We start from the raw sequence: 22,296 nt of genomic DNA, 5'->3' as shown, positions 1-22,296 counted from the left end.
CACTTTAGATCAATCAAATATGCACAATAATAATAATATGTATAGAAAAATAATCGATATGTATATAGTGACACAGTTTCTTGGTACTTAAAATCAGAGAAATTGGCGGCTCAAATGCAGCAGACGATACATATATCTGCTCAAATTATGGCAAATATGTTGACTCAACGGAATGCCGCAGAACGCTTAAAATAACAGGTGAAATGTCTTACTTGCATCTCATCACACTGGATAACTTACTGGTGCTCAGAATTTTGACATATAAACTCCATATTCGTGCAACATTGAAGGTTGCTATTTGTAATAAATATGGGTCACCAATAATGGTAGAACAATTTGAGACAATTCATTAAATAATTATAACAATTGAGTAAAATAAATATTATTATTATTTTTTTGGTTGCTATGGGTTACTAGACTGGCAGAGTTGATTTAATAGTAGGCAAGTTGCCATGTATCTATTTATCTATAACGTATATTAAACTTTTAATTGTTTAAAAATTTTACTTTTTAAAAACACTTATATAAATATGTAAAATAAATAATACGTTTTTAATTAATTCTAGATCATCATATGTCTGATTTTTCCGCCGACACAGATGCATTTCCGAATCCAAGGCTAGTGTAGTTAGGTAGTGACTATTCTTAATATATTTTTGAGTATTTTATGGCAGATTCAGCATTTTATTTTTATTTGCATTATTTTCTTATTATGAATATATTCTATACATTATATTACTGAAAGTTTTTTTTTGGGGAGGGGGCGCTAAAAAGGTATTTTGCCCCTGGCGCCAGTTATGCTTGCTACGCCACTGATGCCACCGAATGGTTTTGAGCCAACTTTGCATTAAATCAGTTTGTATAGCCTTTGACTACAAGGCCACAAGGTAAATTTAACTAAATAATGAATCGGCTTAAAAAATAATATATTAAAATTGCAAGTTTTGGTTTAAATGGTTAAAAATTTGTACATACAAGTTCAAAAAATGAACAAACGAAGATAATTTTAGTATTAATATTTGATGTAGAATATTTTCATTCGAATACATATTTTCTTAGCTCTTTGTACTAAATAAATTTAAAAAAATGAAATAGTAAATTTAAAAAATATGTTTTAGGTTGAAATGGGATAAAAAGATATCACACAGACTTTCCCTAATTTCTAATTAAAATCGAAAATTTTATGAAATAAGTTTGGATAAAGAAGCTAGGCAAAAATTTAAAAATCATTTACTTTTATAATTCAAAATTTTCTTTAAAAAAATATTCATTATTTTAATGTTTTCTTGCAATGGCTTGATCACGAAAGGAAACATTGTTAGAAACATGCAGACTAGTTATTGATTATCAAAATAACGTTCAAATGTATTATATGTGATAAAAAGATCTAGCAAGTTTATAGTAGCAAATGGGTGGAATTCTGAAATTCTGCTATCTCGGCGCTTCTCTCAGAGTAGATTAGATTTCCATATCAAAAACAGTGATCAATTAGATGTCAGTATTAGTCATTTAAGATGGAACATTTCAAAGTAATAGTACACCACCTGCTGGATGCTGCACACAGCTGTGTGCAACATTTCAAGCATTTTGTTTTGATTATGCCAAAATGCCTACGGAGAGAAAAGCATTCATGAAAAACTTTCTGAAAAAAAAAAGGCTCATATTATTAATGGTTGTAATAATTGTAATAGGGAGAGAAAATGAATAAATAATAAAATAAACTGAGCAAATGAACATCTCATATTCCTCTTTTTAATACTTCAAATACAAATGACATTCACAAGCACGCAGCATTGCTGTTTACTATCTACAAATTTGGTGATTGTACCACTATGTGGATGGTACAAATTACAATCAGTTCTTATTGTAAATAGCATTATATACACAGGACTATAACAATATACAAGAAAGTCGTTAAAATAAAATTACAGGGTAATAACTGAGTTTTGAATGTCATTTCTTAATCCACAAAAAATGCTATTTAAATAAATAAATAATTTCTTAAGGTTAAAAATGTAAATGAACTTTATATATTATAACTTGCATACTTATATATATATTTATTTTTTTCCAATATATATGTAAAGACCTTGAAGAAATTTTCAAAGTCAAAACAAGTCAATTTAGGTTATAAGAAAGATGATTCATCTTCCTTAAAACAGTCTGACAATATAAACAGATGTCCCAAATTCTAGAAATCTGTGAGGCAAATTTACAGGTTCCAAATGATGTTAATTCAATTAACTCTAAAGCGCATCCAGTATATTTACAATCTAAATAAGTTGAAGAAAAAAGTCATCAAATATAAAGGCAGGTGTTTCAATACAGTAAAACATTTAATAAAATTATATGCACTGCTTAGTAAAGAAAGAGTTCCCGTTCATTTTGCATTTTAAAAGGTCAATACTTAAATATACACCAGCAATGTAATTTCAAAACAAAATTATCATGATTATAAAAAAAAAAAAAAAAAAAAAATCAGGATATTTAAATAAAAATACTTCTATTATCATAGCAAACTAATTTTAAAAAATGCAAAAGATTAAAACAGTAAGATACTTCTGATCCCACAATTCCATTTTTAAAATACAAAGAGAAAGATTATGTGAAGAATAAACAACCTGCTAGATAATATTCTGATAGATAAATTAAACAGGAACTTAAACAAGGATATTAATTCCACAAATGTTTGAAAAAGCACATTTAAAAAATGCTTTAATTTGTTACTTTTCATTTAAAAAAAATAGAGTTTAGCTTAAAAGATAAAAAAATAAACATGAATTACATATTTTTGAACAACGTTTTTTGAATTATAAAACAAGAACTTGCATCAAACGAAAACAGAGGCTTGATTTTTTATTACCAAAGCTAATTATGCATTAGTTTCAATAAGAAATAATCAGTTTGATGACAAATAATAAAGATTGCTGCGAAGTACACAAATGTTAATAAAAGTTCTAAATGTTTGATTTAGCAATAAAATTATTACATTTGTAGGAAAAAGTTTGATAACTGAGTATTATTATCTTATGTGTTAAAGTGATCTTCCATGTTTAGTTAAGAAGCAGAGCATCAGTGATAATACAACTTTTTAATATTCTTTTACATGGCAATTTCTAAAACTTAAATATTCTTAAAAATTCCACAGGCATTTATTTTGTTACCATTAAAACAATCTAATTTATTTCACTTTTCTACTTAATGGTTACAAATGCTAATAGAAGGAAGTTAGAATAAAAGGAAGAAGTGTTCACAGCTTTTCAGGCAATTTACAATGTAACTAAAATTCCCGTCCATTAAAAATCTCCATATAATTTAGAATAACTCTGAAACCATACATAATTCTATAAATATATTACTTTTTTAAACAATGAATTATTGTGAAAAATATTAAAATCCTTCTCAAAAGCAAAAACATACAACAGCTATTGTTAAAAAACTGAAATTCACATTTAATTATATCGTAACACTTTTAACAGAAAATGAAACATTGGGATGATGTGCATGCTCAGACTGAATTGTACTTAACATACAGATACAGTCAACCCTATCTTTAAAAAAAGTTTACCTCCTTTGCTCCAAAGTGATGCAAAAATTATCACAAACAATCAACATTAAACAAAAAATGCATGGTATTATAGAAGCGACTACAAATGATGTCACACTATTTTTCTACATATTCCGAGATAAAATCACTAATCTTATAAAAACTGCCAAAAAAACAAGCATCTAATTAATATTTATTAGATGCTCAATGACATTCAAATTCTTTTACAAATATTGTTCTTTAATGAATCTTTTCTAACTTAATTTCTAATTATATTTATTTTTCTGTTATTTCTGTTCTTTTTATTTAGAATAGTGATAACCATTATTTTCCAAACTGCTTGAAAATCGGAGTTATTATTTCTTTTAATTATAATGTGGTTATCCCCCCCCTCCTGAACTTGGGATTTACCATTAATTTGAACTAACTATGGACACTGTCCCCAGTAAATCAGTACGTGAAAATACACGAATAGGATATAAATATTACATGCCTATATTAATCTATTTTCTAAACTGACACATAATGCTGTAAGTGAAAATATTTAAGATATTATATAAAATCAAGTATTTGTCAGTCTGTATTACTAACTGTGTACACAATCTAGTAACACAGGAACAGTTGAAAAATCTCATGAACTCTCATATTGATATCACTTTAAAGGAAAACATTTTACACAAATTCAATATAAAACCTTTTCTTCTCATTTAATTCCTCAAAATATTTTTCTTAAATTTTTCAATTTAATACCCTTCTCTGAATACATTAAAATACTGACAGCTAAGAATTTAAATAACTACCCAGATTCAAAGTACTTCATATAATGCCAGACAATAAAGGAATATGCGAATTTAATTTTTCTCTATTAAATGTATATTATATGTTTTTTATTGTAAAAATTGTAATAGATATACAACAAAAATATATAATACAAATTTGATAGTACAAACAGTTTAAATTTGCATAACATGCTCTTTTGTATTCTGGCATTACATGGAATAATGTGTTTTGGGCAGTAAAGTTAACCAGTTTATAAATTTAAAAATTTATGAAGTAGATCAGAAATTAAAAAAAATTAACAGCATAGCATTGTTTCAGTCCTAAGTTAGATATAAGTACTGTTTCAGTCTAAGCTATTAAAATCTATTTCCTACAGACCTTTTCCTTTTTTTCTATATCTATTTTCCTTTCCTTCTATACATTCAAAATAAATGAAATAAAATTCTCTGTTACTGAAAGAAAATAACATATTTCCTGAAATTTAGTTGCTCATATGAAAATTAAGCATGAAAACCTGTGGATATAACACATCTCCAGAAAGAAACATCATATTTTTTTTATAAATATTATCAATATAAATAATTTTCCCATTAATAATAAGTCAAATATTTAATCTGGGATCAGAAGTCACCAGGGAGAATTATCTAAAGTATCAAAACAAATGTTATGATATTTAAAAACTGTTAACATCATACACAGGTTTGTACTTACAATACAAAATTAAAGAATCAATTACAAAATTTTGGGTCAACTGAAATGTTAGCTCTTTAAAAAAGTGAAATATTCTTGGTTCTTTCAACATTTCAGGCAGTATATAATCAATTTTCTTTACAAGATAGGGATTTAATTAACAAGCAACAGGAAAACATACAAATTTGAATTATTGCAGTAATCTCAATAGATTACTTTCTAAAACAAAACAAACAGCCAAAAGCCTTTAAAAAAATTCCACGTTTTTTTCTATGATGAAATGGCAAAATATACAATGAGAAATGCATACTGTAATATACACAATTGATATTTACATACAGCTCGCAGTATTATCAGATCTGGTGCTATCAATGAGTTCACTATTAACATATAATTATATTTTAATATATATTATAATTTCAACCAAAATCTAAAATACTACACATTTTTAAGCATCTTAATAATACAATTTAAAGACCAGACAATTTATTTAGGTATTATTCAAATACTATAAATCATTAATTGCTGTTTTTAAATTTCAGATAATAAACAACGTATAAAACGTACCTCTAAAAATGTACTTTCACCAAGTTTGATTTCTGAGCGTATTCTGTATTAGAAAATTTAAAACAAACCAATATAAATTCGCATCCAAATATATGCTATGGATTTAAAAGGCAACTATAATTTCAAATATTTCATAGCAACTTAACTAGAAGTGGGATCCTTATCTATGATATCATAATAAGCAACAATTCAAATCTAATCAAGTTATTTGAGAGAATTTACCAAAAAATAAATAAGAAATTATAACATAGCGTATAGCATACTAACAGTAAAAAATCAAAGATATTAACAGAGAGAAAATGAAGGAAAAAGTAACAGTAGTAGATATACTGAAAATAGCAGCTGAAAATAAACAATTTCTTCAGTTTAAATAATCAAAAATATATTTGCTTTTTTATACTAAGAACATTTTTATTCCAGATTTAATCTTTTATGTAACATAATCATATGTAAAAAGTGAACCTTTACTATTAATAAGACAATAGTCATAATTCACACTAAGCTGTAAAAGTTTTGAGAATTTCTTAACTTATCTCAAATTATGGAAAACATTTTACATTTTATACACAACATCTGAGAACATGTTTCTCATTCATAAAATGACAAATGAAATTACATAATGATTTTATGATTTTTAGTACACTGATGATATTGTATTTCGTACAAAAAGGTTAGTTGTAAAATTTAAGCTTAAAACCTTTAGTTGTCCACAAATTACAGTATAATACAGGTGCAATGTTGCTGGGGCTCCCACAATTTGCTAACACATGCAGGCTGACATTCAGATTTATTTACAAGCCCCATTTTCAGATAAAATTATGCAAGTAAGTTCTTACAAAAATCTTGAGTTACTTCACACAATTATTCCAATCTGCTGATGAAATATTTGCAACAGGTACTTAAGCAGATGAGCCCAGAGAGGTTACTAAAAATGAATATTTGAACTTTTTTTCAAGCATCTATCAGATACCTTTTCTTCATGAAAAATTTTAATTTTACAGTAATTTTATGCATGGGTGGGAATAGCATTCTTAAATAAACATACACTCTGAGAGTCTTTTTATCATACAGACCAAACAATCTTCAGCAGCTGATAGCATAACTGTCATAACTCAATGTTTCCCACATTCATGTGATACTCTCTCTGAATAACTTAATTTTTTGTACAAAAAATGATTCTAACATTTCAGCACAATTGTAGAAAGGAGATGACCTTGGATTGTAGTATCGGCAATTGTCGAATATTTTTGTCATATCACCAATAAAGTCAGCAAGCCTTTTATAAGTATGTGAATTCAACCTCTGCTCTACAGTTTTCAAATCTGTATATAAAAACACAATACAATTAATATAATTATAAACATTTCCCAAGAATTAAATATTAGTAAAAAACAACAAATATACACAAAAACTAATGAGAAAAATACCTACAAAATATAAAGATCTTTAGATTAATATATTTCTTCTACAGTTATTTTTCATTACAAATTCTAATTTAAAATTTTATGAAAGGAGACAATTTTTTATTACATACTCACTGGTTAAACAAATATGGAAAATATAATTAATAATTGCTGCCTCTCTTAAAACTTTCCCTGTAAAGAATTATCATTAACAGATTGGCCAAAAATTTAATTTTGGTTAAACAAAATCAGCTATTAATATATAAAATAAAAATTTATTATGTCCTAAATCCAGATTTTGATAAAATAATTATTTACTTTATTTCCAAACACATTTTTGTCTTCAGTTGTTGACCCCCCACCCCCGAATTCGCATATTCCTTTATGCGAATTGTACAGACAGTTTAAATTTGCATAACATGCTCTTTTGTATCCTGGCATTATATGGAATAATGTGTTTTGGGCAGTAAAGTTAACCAGTTTATAAATTTTAAAATTTATGAAATAGATCAGAAATTTAAAAAAATTAACAGGATAGCATTGTTTCAATCTAAGTTACCCATTAAGAACCGTTCACACTGGGATTTATCTGAGATACTGGAAACAGATCACAGGTAGCACAGATTCAGGAGAGGAAAAAAAGTTTTCCAACAGAATGGAGCTATAATTTCTTAGTTGAAAAACTGCAGCTTTGCACCATTAGACATATAGAACTGACCAATCATGAAAGAAATAATCCATCAGGGTGTCAAGTTTTAAAAAGTGACTCTGCTAACGATCTAAATCAAAGCCTCTAAAAGGACGGGGTGACCTTGCACAGGAAATAAATAGTGACATTTTTTCAAAAGAAACTTCCTGTAGGGACAAAATTATGTTATTATATATGAAAAATTGAATATATAGAACGATTTTGCAGTGGAAAGAGCGAACACTATGCAGAGAGAAAATTATACAAATTCACATAACTGCAAACAAGTTTAAGACTGAAATATATGTCTATATTAAAAAAAATTTCAACAAAATTCAATATTTTTAAGACTAGATTTAAAATAAATAAGTTAATTTTAGGAAAAAATTATATATATACACTTGAAATCAAACAGAATAGCATATAATGGAAAGGGCCAACATGATTAACCCTTTAAGCATGCTTGACGAACTCACCTCGTCATCGTCCCCACTGCAGTGCACGCGCAGGAGCAAATGCTACACGCTTAAAGGGTTAAAAGAAATAACGGAAGCCTGACCAAAACTGAATGCATGCCCCACAAAGAACACGTAAGATTCCAACATGAAATGGAACAAAGTATCAGTTAATTCACGTGTCACAGAACCTCCTAAAGACTTATTAATGCTCAACATCACAGTAATTTACATTGAATTTACTGAACAACTACTGCATGGTGCTAAAACTTTTTTTAATGAAGAATTTCTAATGAAGTAAAACTTTTTTTAATGAAGCAAACAGGACTAATTCAAATACCTGTCAAAAGTATGCATGTTAAAGTGTATTTGGGGGCAGACTGCCAAATTAGCACAAATTTTTTGCTCTTTCAGAAAAATTTGCGAAATAGGATAAAAAAAGGAAGAGGATTTTGCTTGTAAGATTGTACAACAACAGCTTCTGCAAAAATTACAAAACTTTCATAAAACTTGGTAGATATGGGATACCTAACAATAACACAAAATACACATGAAGAGAGAAAACAAGATTATCAAACACACAGAAGATGAAAATTTAAAAAAATCCATGCAGTTCAGAACACTAAGAGGAACACCTGGAATTCAATGCTGCCACTTTACAAAGATAAAAAACTACTGTAAAAATATAACCATAAAATCAATATCTTTTTATCAATATAAATTCTTGGAAATATTCCACTGAACAGGAATATTTTTCAGGAGTGAATTAAAGGCTGTATGAATTGTGGTATATCAAGACAAATCATACATGAAAAAACTGATATTTTCTTTAAATCGTGTTAAATGAAAATCAATGTGAAAACAGAACTGGGAATATTTTAAAAATGTCATTAGATATTTAATACACAAAGAAATAAGTATTCTATTTTCATATTACTAATTTAAAAATAAAGTCACTTACCCATTGGTTCTTTAATGACTTTGTAATAATCTGGAGCTTCTAAGGGATCCACAGGTTTCATAAATGGCCAAGCATGCTTATGTGACTAGGGAAAAATATATAACTTTCAATAAATTTATAAGAAGGTTTACTAACAAGTGAAAATACAATGAATGAATAATAAAACAATGCACTGTCATTTACCTTAATTCTTAATCATTAGTTACAATTTATAAAAATAACTCATTTAATGAGTCCATACAATATACACTCAAGAGCCAAAATATTACGACCACCTGTCAATAACGAGTTGGGCCACCTTTGGCGCGTAACACAGCTTCAACCTACCTTGGCATGGATGCCACAAGTCCTTGATAGATGACCGGAGACAGATTATACCAGATGTTGTAGCAACGGTCACGCAAATCCGAGATATTGCGAATTGGTGGGCTGCCATCCCATGATATCCCAAATGTGTTCTATCGGATTGAGATTTGGTGAGTTAGGCGGCCAGGACATTAACTGGAAATCAGCATCATGTTCCTGGAACCACTCCAACACAATTGTAGTCTTGTGACACGGGGTGTTGTCCTGTTGGAACATTCCGTTTCCAGCTGGAAACACAGAGGCCATGTAAGGATGCAACTGGTCCGCAATGATGTTCAGATACCCTGTAGCATTCATGATCTGCTCTACCACAACCATGGGTCCCAGAGACGCCCAAGAGAACGTCCCCCAGAGCATAATACCACCACCACCAGCCTGTGTATGACCTACTGTGATTGAGAGAGCAACTGTTCGCCTGGAAGATGGCGTATCCTGACACGGCCATCAGCATGATGAATGACAAACCGTGATTCATCTGACCAGGCAACTCTCTCCTACTGAACCATGGACCAGTCGCGATGTTCCCGGGCTCAGCGCAGACGCAGTTGGCGATGATGCTTGGTCAGCAAAGGCACACAAGTGGGATGTTTGCTGCGAAGCCCCATATCTAACAGTGTCCGCTGAACAGTGTGCTCCGATACTTTTCTACTTGGCCCTGCATTGTATTCGGCTGTCAGCTGAGCCACTGTTTGGCTCCAGTTTTGCTTCACCATGCGAGACAGTCTCCGACGACCTTTTTCTTTGATAGCGTGTGAAAGTCCAACACCACGTTGTCTACTGCTGGTTTCACTGTCATTCATCCACTTTTCTTACGTACTAACAACTGTAGATCGCGAACAACCCACGAGTCGTGCAGTTTCAGAAATACTTGTTCTGAGCCTTCGAGCCATTACAATCTGCCCTCTATCAAAGTCGCTTAGATCCGCAGCCTTTCCCATCACACAATGAAGTAAGTGAAAGAATGATTCTTCAGACTCCCCATTAGCAGTTAAATACCACTTCCACCTGATCATGTACCTTCCACGTCATCCAGACACGTTCATTGCAAAATGTAGGGCTGGTCATAATGTTTTGGCTCTTGAGTGTAGGTGCTTCTGTATTCTGGAAAAACTGTTCCATGTTCAGCTACAGTTACACGAAATTATGAGTACTACTTAACACTATAAAAGATACAATATTCCATGTTATATTAACAAGTCTGAGATTCAGACTCGTCAGGACTTCGGTGTTTCTGGAAAGTTCCAGATTTTAGATTGCGAGTTCAAATATTAGCATGATATGCGAAGAACATAAAAATAGAAAATACTTTTTGTGACATAAAAAAACATTTATGACTTTAAAGGAATGAAAATTACCAAAAAAAAAAAAAAAGGAGGGAGCTAAATATTTGCTTCTTTTATTAAACATTTCGAGGTAAATTGTTTAGGCTGTTTCTTCCCCCCCTCTATCTCTCTCTTTTTTGTGTGTGTGTGTGTGTGGGAGGGGGTCTGTGTGTGCTTTCTCTTTAATTTTACAGACAAATATAACCTCTTGTTTACTTATTCAGTTACAAAATTCAAATCCTATAGTTGGCATGTCAAGAATTCCGACTGAACTGTCAATTGAAATTCTCAAAAATTTCTTTTGTCACTTTCGTAAACTTATTTAAAGTTTTCATTCTATAATTTTCCGATTTTCTACTCTGGCCTTGGTGGTTTCAAATTTTCATATGCTACCATTTTTTCATGCTCTGGATTGCTCTTATTTACACACACATTTTCTAGGAGGGAAATTCTGTCTGTTTAAAAAGTGGGAAAGTTTTTTTTTAACGCTTGTTTATGGTTTTGAAGTTTTTTTGCACTTCTTACTACATCCTATAGGGACTGAACTGATAAAGACACAGATTACATTTTATTAATTTTCTGAGATTATTTTAAGTATTTTAATGTGTCTCTTTGTTTAGAAATAGGATGATATATTTACTTCTTTCACTGCACTAACCCCCTGACGATGATGCAGTGTTATTTAACTTTTTTCTTTTAACATTTATTGCACTTTTTATGCAATTTACACTTCTGGCTTTTATTTTCATATATGGTTTGTTCCAAATTGAATATGGGACGGGCTTTAAATCAATGGTCCAGTCTCTATGGCCTCAGGCCCACTGTAGGCGTAGTTAGTTGACAATGACGCTTAGTCAACAGAGGCACATGAGTGGGTCATCTGCTGTGCAGTCCCATACCCCGCACTGTGCATGGAACTGTGTTCCAAAACACTTGCAATTGGACCTGCAATGTATTGGGCTAGCAGCTGAGCCACTGTCTGGTGATGATTTTTCTATACAAAGTGGGACAACGTCCGTTTTCTTTGATGACATGTGGACATCCAACACCTTGGCATCTACAACTGGTCTGACTGTCATTTATCCACTCTGCATAAATATTAACAACAGCAGATCGTGAACAACGTACCAGTCATGCATTTTCGGAGAAACTCATTCTGAGTCTTCGAGCCATTACAATCTGCCTTTTATCAAATTTACTTAGATCAGCAGCCTTTCCCATCACTCACAATGAAAAATAATCTTATTCAAAGCATACAATCTCAGTCAAATATTTTAAGTAGAGAAGTACTAATAAAATTCTTTCATAAATCCATTTGGCAAAATAAGTTATCAATCACTATTTAAAAAAAATATTGTGTTAATTATTTTTACCAACCCCACAGAAATTTCATGCTTTATATTAAATAAAACTAAAAACAAGATAGGATGTTCCTGAATACAGCATATTCATCTTTAATTTAAAAAACAATAATTATCAATATCAAACTTTAAATGCCATTTCACATAAATATATATGTTACGGTGAAACACCGAAATCTGGAGAATGTAGACTTTCACCGGTGAATGTCCCAAATACTCTTATTTTACACCGGTAAAGGTCGACATTCACCATGTGCTAATGGTGAATGTTGAACATATAAGAATATTTTCTTCTCCATAATTCAGTCTCAAAAAAATGCACTTGAGACTTAAAATGAGAACTTAAGAACTTAAAACACACAGTACATTCAAAATGAGAAAGGAAAATAATAGAAGTTAAAAATTTACTAAATTATGTGATTCAAATCTTATTTACTGCAAGAACTTAAACTATTAGGACACTTTGAATTGCACAAGAGGTCCTTGCTTTTACAACTGCATTTATTTGTGGAACACTTCCTTTTGCAATGACAGCACATACATATACTCCTCTCTTTTCGACCTACACCAGAGAATATCTGTGATTGTCGACATACACCGGTGAGGGTCCGAATGTACAAGAATGTAATGCAATATTCGATCTTTCACCAACGCATTTCGTGAATGTTGACATTCTCCGGTGAAAGTCAACATTCTCCAATTTCGGTCTTTCAAGGTGAGCATAAAAAAATATATAAATAAAGAGCTGCAATTACCATGAGAGTTTTCAAGAGTCGCCTAATATTTTCATAATCTTTACTTTCAAGCAACTTCAAATTTGCATGATTAATTTCAGTGTTACTCTGACAGTTTGGACAGATGTATTCATCTATAGAATCCGCTTCACTCTGCAACACACCAACGCACCTACCATGGAACCAATCTTGGCATCGATCGCAGCAGATATAAAACCTAAAATAAAAGTTTATAATTTGAGCATTCAAGTGTAAGTTTTAGTAAAATTCCTCCTTTTTAATTGTTCATTTTTTTACATATTGTACAACAAATTTCATTATTTAATATATAATTAATTATTGTATATTATATACAATAAAAAAAGGAAGGGTGAGAAACTCTGCGTAAAATTTTTATTGGAAAGAGGGATGTCAAAATTTATCAAATGCAAGAAGCAAAAAATTAAGTATTATATTTATGCATTATGTAAATTATATATTTACATTTCTACCACTCTAAAAATTTTAAACTGAAAATTTGAAAAACAAAATTCTTGTCAATTATAGTACATATTTAAGAATTAATGAATTACAAAAATATTAAGCTGGTTTTAACACATTTTAAACATTCATTTAAAAGCTTAAAATTAAAAGAGGAAATATTTCAATGTTAATACATCATTTGTAAAGTTATTCCAAAATTTATTTACACAGACATCAGAAATGAGTCAAACTAAGTATTAATTTAACAGTTAAGTACTTAATTTCATCAAAGAATATTTATCATATTCCCATTACTTTTATCAAAACACATCTGGCTCTTCATAGATAAACATACTTGCACAAACTAGTTATGCTAGCAAGTTGAAACTTCTGAACTACATGATCTTTCAGCTTAAAACTGTTAGTTCATCTAATATGATCCATTCATACTGCAATACATAACAATATTCTATATGTCCAAGACAAATGGAACAATGCCTTTTACATTGCTAAGCAAAAATATATAATGCTGTAAATTTATATATTTTGTTTAAAGTAGGGATCTTCATCCTTTCATGCCCGAGAGCCACATCAATAAATTCACAAAGATCCGCGGGCCACATCGTTCGTCAAAACATAGTGTAGTCAGAAAATTTATATAAAAAAGGGAGGTGTGTGTTGCAAGACTACAATAGATTCTAAGCGAAGAGATAGTGTTACAGATTTGTATATATAAATATTGGTACTAAAATACACACTGGAAATTGAATTAAAAGTTTTAGATAGCTACTTTAACTTTAGGTAGTTACTTTAGTTTTAAAGTGAAATTTGGCATCGTTTTTGCTTGATTAAAGCTTCAATATCAGGTTATCTGTGTTGTTGCAATTCATAAAGTTTCCTCCAAATGTTTATCTGTCAGCCGTGTTCTTGGTTTTGATTTTAGGATTTTCATTTTACAAAAAATGCTGTTCACATATTTAGGTACTGCCAAAGATAGAAGGCATGAAGATTGCATGTTTATGAATTCCTGGATACTTGTCTTCAGTCACATACTTCGAATAAGAAATCAATTAATGTAGGATTTTCAAGAAACTTACATTTTACTGCAGACTCACACTGTAAATCTATAAATTCTAATTGAAGTTGAGTTGGAACAATATTACATAAGATAAATTAATAAGAAAAAGTGAAATTTTTTTTAAATTCATCATTTTCAGAAAATCTTATTTCACATATAAGGCATGTGAATAAAATGTTTTAAATATCAAGAATAAGAGGGGAAAAAAGTTTCTATTGCGACAAAAAGCTGACAAAGCAATTTTTCTTGAAATCAAAATTTCTTCAAATTTTTCAAATGCAAATGTGGGGCCACCAAAATCCCTTCAGGGGGCCACGGGTTGAAGACCCCCTAGTTTAAAGCAATCAGCCATTCCCAGTTTTCTTATAATTATGTATGCACAACTTTGTTATGCAGTAATATGATGGGCTGTAATAAGCTGGTACAAACTTTAATATTTTTGCATATTATAGGAGATTTCTTGAATCACTATGAAATGCTAATTTACTTGTAAAAAATGATAGAACGGGTGGAAACGAGGGGGGAAGGGGGGAGAAGAAACGATTTGTTTTAAGATTCACTAATTCAATGTTGTAAAATCCTCCATTTTGGTTAAATAATATTTAATTCTTTGTTAATAAATATGTCATGAAAATGCATCAGAATTATTGGCATTTTAGTTTTAGCTACTACATACTACCAAATATTAACTCATTAATCATTATGGACATTGCAACCATCTCATGTCATTCTTCATGAGGACTACTAACAACTGATACTTAATTATTCTAACAGGAACCCAATATGATATCAAGTCTCAGGAAAATTTCAAACAAACCTAATAGAACAAAAAAAAAAAAAAAAAAAAAAACCCACCACCATACTATATTTTTATAACATATTTTACTGACAAATGTAACTCGTGCTGGTGCATATAACAAATGCACGATTTTTGCCTTTGAGGTGGGCTATCAATACAAATGTTGCTTAGACTTTTAAATTAAATGCTTTTAATTTCTAGTATTATTTCTCATTAAAGCAATAGTTTCTTTTTTTGTATTTAAATGAAAGAAAGTTATTTTCATTTTACTTTTCTAATGTGTTTCGATTTTCTTTGCTTATACAGGCATTTCAGTTCTTTAAACAAGGACAGCACAGTGAGCAATTATCAAAATGAAAAATTGGTTTCGGTGACATTTCTACAAACTAAAGAAGAATACCAAAATTATTTTATACCATATTCACATATTGTATAAAATAATTTGGTATTTATAATACGACTCTTAATCTTTTGTTTAGACAAACTAAACAAGAAGCCTAACATAAAGTTCCTATTAAAATATTCTTTATATTTTATACTTACTGAGACTCATCATAAGGTGAACGACATAAACAATACAATTCTTCTGCAGCAGTTTCAGTTGCTTTGGTACAATCATTACAAACGTATCTAGACATGGATTTGGCTTTCAATTCGGTTAATCCAATGCATTCAACATGGAACCAATTAGAACACATGTCACAACCAATCATGAACCTGAAAAGGAAGGATAGATTAAAATATGAATTTAAAATGAAAGTTAAGACAAAGTATGTATGGGTATCTAAAGTAACCAGAATAACAACATCGGATGACAGTATTTCATTCCTACATATCATGAACTAGATTTTGCAAGCTATTTCCTGTCCCTGTTTACAAAGCAGCATGAAAGTAGAGAATTTAATTCTTGGTACTACTACAGCGTTCATAGCCACATTTTAGTTAAATAAAATAAACATCTGTCTAATTACATTATACACAATTGCATAAACTTAAAAGAAAAATTAGACTTGTAATTTAAAATATGAGAAATTCAGTATTTATTAAGAGAGAATGAGCATTATTCAATCATGGAAAACAATTTCATTCTTTTTTAAAAAATTTTAAATAACACCTCAATTTACAGAACTAGTTTACAATGAGAGGAAAAATAACTATGCAGAACTAAATTATATTACAAGATTTAATGATGAAATTTCAGTTCAAAATAGAGAAAATAAATAATAATAAGCCATATTTATTATACTTACTTGTCACCTAAAAATAAATACAATTTATTTTCCCACTTATATTAATATTTAAATAATTTAACTTAAATCAAAATTCTGAACATTTTCTAAATTTTCATTGTATAACAATTTTCCCTTAACAGATATTGCGAGCAAAGTAATTTAAACTTTTCTAAAATCGGAAGACGGGAAATTACAGTCATCCTTTAACAGTAAAAGCTTAACTAACCAGCATACTCGGAAATTGCTGAATATCTGAAAATTCTAGATAGTCGAGCGTAACTGGTAAAAGAGGAAGGGCGTAAATCGCAGCTGTTCTTAGATTTTTCAGCTAAATAATGCTTTTGACATTTCGATATGTGCATCATATAAAAAATAGCCAAAAGGAACTAAAAAATAATCTGCTTAGCATGCAAAGTAAAATATTGCAAATGTTATTGCGCAATACGTGCACCTTAATTCTTCCGCATGTGATATTACAAAACCAAAATCAACAGCTGCCGGTATTCGGAGAATGAATTACCAAATAAAAGAAAACGCCCCTTTGCTTCGTCCGGTTTTCACCCTCATGCACCCATGTGGCATATTTATCATTGAGCAGGATACGTCGTGCTCCGTGCGATATCCATGACATACTCATATTGATTAATGAAGAGATTTACCAATTTGGGTAACTACCAAATTTTCATTCTAATTTTGAACAGACTGCGTTAAATTTCCGAAACAGAATCATTCTTCATTTGAGTTGGTAGACAGCAGAACTTTTAGTCCTTTTCAATCCAGGTTGGAAAGTACTGTGCACGTGTCTTGTCTCCTCTGCCAAAATGCCACGACGGGACTTGACGTTAGCTGAAAAAATTGGTTTCCTGGATAAGATCCAGCAGCAACTATGAATTACTAGTCAGCGTCGGTTGTTGAAAGTAACCGGATTGGCAAAGACTACAATTTCGCACTTGATAAAACAAGAGAATGAGCTGCAAGAAGAATGGGCACAATGTGAAGGACGAGGAGGAACTTCCAAAAAATGGAAGCGTGAAGGCAAGGACCCAGATGTCGATGAGGCCCTTAATGAATGGTTTGCCATTGTTACTGGATGATCTGTGTAAGTAAACGGCCCAATGTTAAAATGCAAAGCAGAAGAACTCGCTAAAAAGCTGGGCCATGACGACTTTAAAGCTACGGACAGTTGGTTGTCTCGATGGAAACCTAGGAAATTGATAAAATTCAAGAAAGCACATGGCGAGAAAAAAAGTGCTGATAGTGCAAATGCTGAAGAAAGGAAATCAACCAAACTGCCCAAGCTTCTTGAAAATTTTTGAGCAGATGAAATCTACAATGCTGATGAAACAGGGCTGTATCATTGTGTTACACCAGACGGCTCGTTAAGTTACAAACATGTTGCACTCTGTGGCTCCAAAAAAGCGATGGATCACGTAACTGTCTTGTGCTGCTCAAACATTCAGGAACGGACAAGAGGAAGCTGTTGGTTATAGGAAAAAGCACTAAACCTCACTGCTTTAAAGGACTTAGGATGGAGAGTTTACCGGTTGTGTATCATGCGAACAGAAATGCACGGATGACTTCTGAACTTTTTAAAGAATGGCTGAAGGATTGAGAGCTACAATGTCAGTCGAGAAAAATGCTGCTTCTTCCTGACAATTGTGCAGTACATTCTCATTTAGATTGCTTGATAAATGTCAAACTGGAATTTCTACCTCACAGGTCCAGCCAATGGATGGGCATAATAAAAAATTTGAAGACCCTTTATCGTGCAAGGTTGGTTAATTACATCCTTGAAGAAGCTTGGGATTGCCGCCTGAGCGGACAGTGCACAACGGCATCCAAGAGATATCACCGAACAGCCACTTCCTTGAAGCAATTGAAGAAAGTTTGCTGACCTCATCATCAAAAGCCAGCAAAGTCAGTGCGAAGGTCATCATCTTATAAGCAGTTACATTTGTGGCTGACAGCTGACGAAAAGTGAGCAGTGAGACAATTCAGAACTGTTTTTCTTACTGTGGCTTTAAACACTAGGTTTTGGAAATGGATGTGGACATGTTCATTGAAAGTGAAAATGATGATTTACATGTGGAACTTCTACAGGTACAAAATTGTGAAGTATTTTTATCCACTGACATCGAGCTTCAATGCTACGATGAAAATGAAGATTACGACGCTGCACTCGTTGCAGCAAAACACATGACAGCATCGAAAGACCAAGAAAGTGATGATGATGCCGCTAATAAGTTGGTACAAGTGACAACACAGGATGCGAGGAAATGCACTGAAACTTTGCTTCGGTATTTCAAGCAGGAGGGAAATGAAGGTAGTCCCATTGCTGCGTTATATGTTTGTGGCAATTTCGTTCATGTGCAATCTGTCGAGAATGTGTCAGATCACACTGGATAAGTTCTTCAAATGTTGACTGGAACTTGGTAAAAAAATTGTTTTATTGTGCTTTGCATGTTGAGTATCATGGAGATTGTTTCTTAGAATTTGTTTCTAAATTAATTTTTTCAATGAAAAAAAGTTCGACTGTATTTCTTGTTTATACATGTATGTTTGCCATACACGTGTATCGCACCATAAAATTCATAACTACACTTTAGTACATGATTTACATGTACATTTACTGTTTGCCGTCCCGTCTTATAACATAAGACATGTTCGTGTAATTGGATCAGCCGGTTATTAGGACCAAAACAATCGCTTTCCGATGTGGTACGATCAACCGGAATCGACTTTATTTATACATATGCTCATAATAAACACGAATATAAACTGATCATGTGGAACTAGAATGTAAATTATTAAAATCTTGATAGAAATTTAAACATGTGTAATATTGGGCGGGAGCAAAAGAATAGAGAATGTACTGTAATTTTCTACTGCTTTTGCAATTCTTTGACCAATAGAATGAAATGCAACTGTCTGCACTCATGCGCACCAAAGTTTATGTTAATGCAGAGAAAGGAGCGAAAAGCAATTTCTGGAGTATGATTCACCATCTGATGTTCCATATAAGGAAGAAAAGTTGTTTATTTAGTTTCGGCTTTGGTACGAGGAAAAATGTGCGTTCGTTAAAAAAAAAAAAGAGCACTAAAATAAAAAAAAAAATTAGACTTTAGAGAAAAAGTAAGCACCTATAAGGGCTTTTATATTTTATTTTCAAATATAAGGACATATAAGTACTTGTAAGGGCCGCTACAAACCTCGTACTATATTTATGTTCTTGTTCACTGCACTTTACGATTTTTTTTTTTTTTTTTTTTTTTTGGATACACGAATACAAAGAACAAACAATGTGATTGTAATTTATGTTACAGGAAACAGTAGCTAGAACTGTTTGTTTCAGTAAACCTTTAAAGATGATACTAGGCATAAATCACAAATGAATGAGTCATTAAAAAATAGCAACATAACAAATGCAAAATAAACAAAACATTAATAAGCTACTGAAGTAATTTTTCAAAAGATCATTCATCAGATTTCTAAATAATTCTCAGGGAAGAACAACACAATGCTTATGCCTCATCTATTCAATTAATCATCGTTTCGCTTAAGTTGACTTTCTAAAATTTCCAAGAATAAAATTTTTTTAAAAGTAACTCAGAGATGTAGATGAAATGCAAGAAAATATGTTGTTTGCCTTGAACAATATTCTATACCAAGAATTTCAGGACTTGCTTCTTTTGTTCTTCTGTCTAGCAGTGGGCAAAGATGATGGGAAAACTGTATTAATACTGATACAGAACATTTTGGAGGGGATCAAAATATATATGTGTAAAAAACAATATAATTAAAAATAAATCTGGTCATTTTTGAATAGCCTGACGTCACATTGCTTACATATTAAATAACATTTAGAAAATTGTATAAAAATAGAAACAAATTTAGATAAAAGATAAATACCTTTTACTATCATAAGGCTTTTTGCATATACAGTACAATTTCCTCTGATCAAGAGCTTTATGATCTGCAGGCTTTGTGATAGACATAGTTTTCTGCTTTTTAGATGTTTTAGAATTCTGCTCTGCATTAACATCACTTTCACTTGATTGTGACTTCCTCTTTTTTGGTGGTTTAGCAATTTTATCTTCCTTAATCTCCTTTTCAACCTTGGGAGTCTTATTTTGAACAGGTTTATTAGCAGCTTTTGGTGACTTAGATGCTTTTGCTCCTTTAGTTGTTGTTGTTGTCGTCGCTGCTGCTGCTGTCGGTGCAGTTGCAGCTTTTGGAGATTTTGCAGTTTTAACTACTTTCTGTTGAATTACTGGTGCCTGAACAGATAGAGATTGAGGTGGTATTGCTGTTGTTAGAGTTTCCCTTTTCTTGATTTCATCTTGTACTTCAGCCTGTTAATTAAAATAAATGAAAATTATTTTAAAGCTACAGTAAAGTTCTGAAAATAGCATTACGAAAACATACGTACACATTTAAAAACTTCTTTAAAATTTAAGAACAAACAAAATTTCTTTTACATCATCAATAACAATAAAAAAGATATCAAACCCACTTTACAAAAGAAACAAATAATAGGCACAATACAGCCTAGGCAAGAAAAATGAATTAAAACAAAAAAGCATGATGCTTTCAACTGAAGACAACTAAAATAAATTTAATTGGTTAGGAGGAGGAACAGCAAACTGAAAAAAGAAAATTTGCAATTTCTTGTTTTCTAGGAAAATACAATTTAATATAATTAAAACCACTTCATGCCTAAAAATAAGTTTCTTTTTGGTTAAAATAAATAATGCAATGTTAAAGAATAAATAATTTCCTTGAAAGATTCCTTTTTTTTAATATGAAAAACTGATTATCCTAAGCCCTCCTGATACAAACTACTATAGTGCTACACTATTTTAAATATCTCTCCTCTGCAACTAGGCATGAAAACTGCCAGTCATTAATCGACCCTTAACATCCTTACATTACTATTTCTGACTTCCTCTCCTCCTCCCAAGCCTCTGGAATTGGTTAAGAACTTGCCAATCATTCTACTTCCAAACTCAAAGTAGTTTATATATCCATGCATTTTAAATCCCCAATTTTCTTCTCTCTCAACACAATGAACCTTTAAATAAAAAAACTTCCAACTTCAGATCCTACTCTACTTTGAAATATAAAAGAGAGCTAACCATGGTACACTTATAGAACACAAAAAAATTCTGTCACTATGCAGGGGGCTAATAAACCAGCAACATCACTATTAATAACCTAGAGGGTTTTGGCTAAAAAGCACTGCATTCCAGCCATAAATATCACCCCCCCAGACATGACATCAGCACAATCATAAGATTTAATCAATCATTTAAGAACTTGGCATTTTCCATTGCAATTCTGGTCACAACCATATTTTTATGACAAAGAATGCATATCAGTGATAATTATGGACAATCCATCCATCTCTAAAATATCAAAATCTGGAAAAACTATTCACTTTGCAAAAAGAATTTATAACAGAACATAATTCATAAAAAATACACCATGAAAATCGAAATCTTGACCATCGGCAATTTTTCACCCCTCAGAGACTTAGGAATGGAGAATATAATATTCAAGAAAAAAGGGCAAATGTGTCATATAAAAATGATTTCTCTCCTGATTAACCAAGACTCTTGCATGTCAATTTCAAATACCTGCTGGGTACGAAATCCCACCATGGCAATTGGTAGTGCACTGACTAACAATTAGCCACGATACACTTTCAGCCCTTGAGTGGTTGTGGAAATGGGGAGAGAGTTAATATTTTTCTATCTATTCTAAATAATAAGCCCTTGTTGGCACAATAGTGGGACATGCAAGAATCGCACACTTCCATATTAGGCGGAAGGTTGGAAGAATTGTCAAAAAG

At 31.3% G+C, this 22,296-nt stretch overlaps 1 protein-coding gene across 3 annotated transcripts in view; it reads right to left on the bottom strand.

Annotated features, from left to right (window-relative positions):
• Positions 1-1,730: 1,730 nt before the first annotated feature.
• E(bx) (nucleosome-remodeling factor subunit NURF301 E(bx)) overlaps positions 1,731-22,296 on the bottom strand; it is a 113,932-nt gene continuing 93,366 nt past the window's right edge. For all 3 annotated transcript variants that reach the window (XM_085824363.1, XM_085824365.1, XM_085824364.1), the window contains exons 20-24: positions 20,355-20,797; positions 15,757-15,930; positions 12,896-13,091; positions 9,092-9,176; positions 1,731-6,906 (exon numbers count right to left, since the gene is read on the bottom strand). In XM_085824363.1, coding sequence (XP_085680489.1) covers positions 6,713-6,906; positions 9,092-9,176; positions 12,896-13,091; positions 15,757-15,930; positions 20,355-20,797 — 1,092 coding nt within the window. In that variant the 3' untranslated portion in view covers positions 1,731-6,712. The remainder of the gene's footprint in view (positions 6,907-9,091; positions 9,177-12,895; positions 13,092-15,756; positions 15,931-20,354; positions 20,798-22,296) is intronic.

Source organism: Stegodyphus dumicola, chromosome 9 (genome assembly GCF_044657685.1).
Source record: "Stegodyphus dumicola isolate Sdum_Otavi_A_Nest chromosome 9, ASM4465768v1".
NCBI lineage: Eukaryota > Metazoa > Arthropoda > Arachnida > Araneae > Eresidae > Stegodyphus > Stegodyphus dumicola.
The sequence above is the reverse complement of the archived record's forward strand: the minus strand, read 5'-3'. Positions and strand labels throughout refer to the sequence as shown.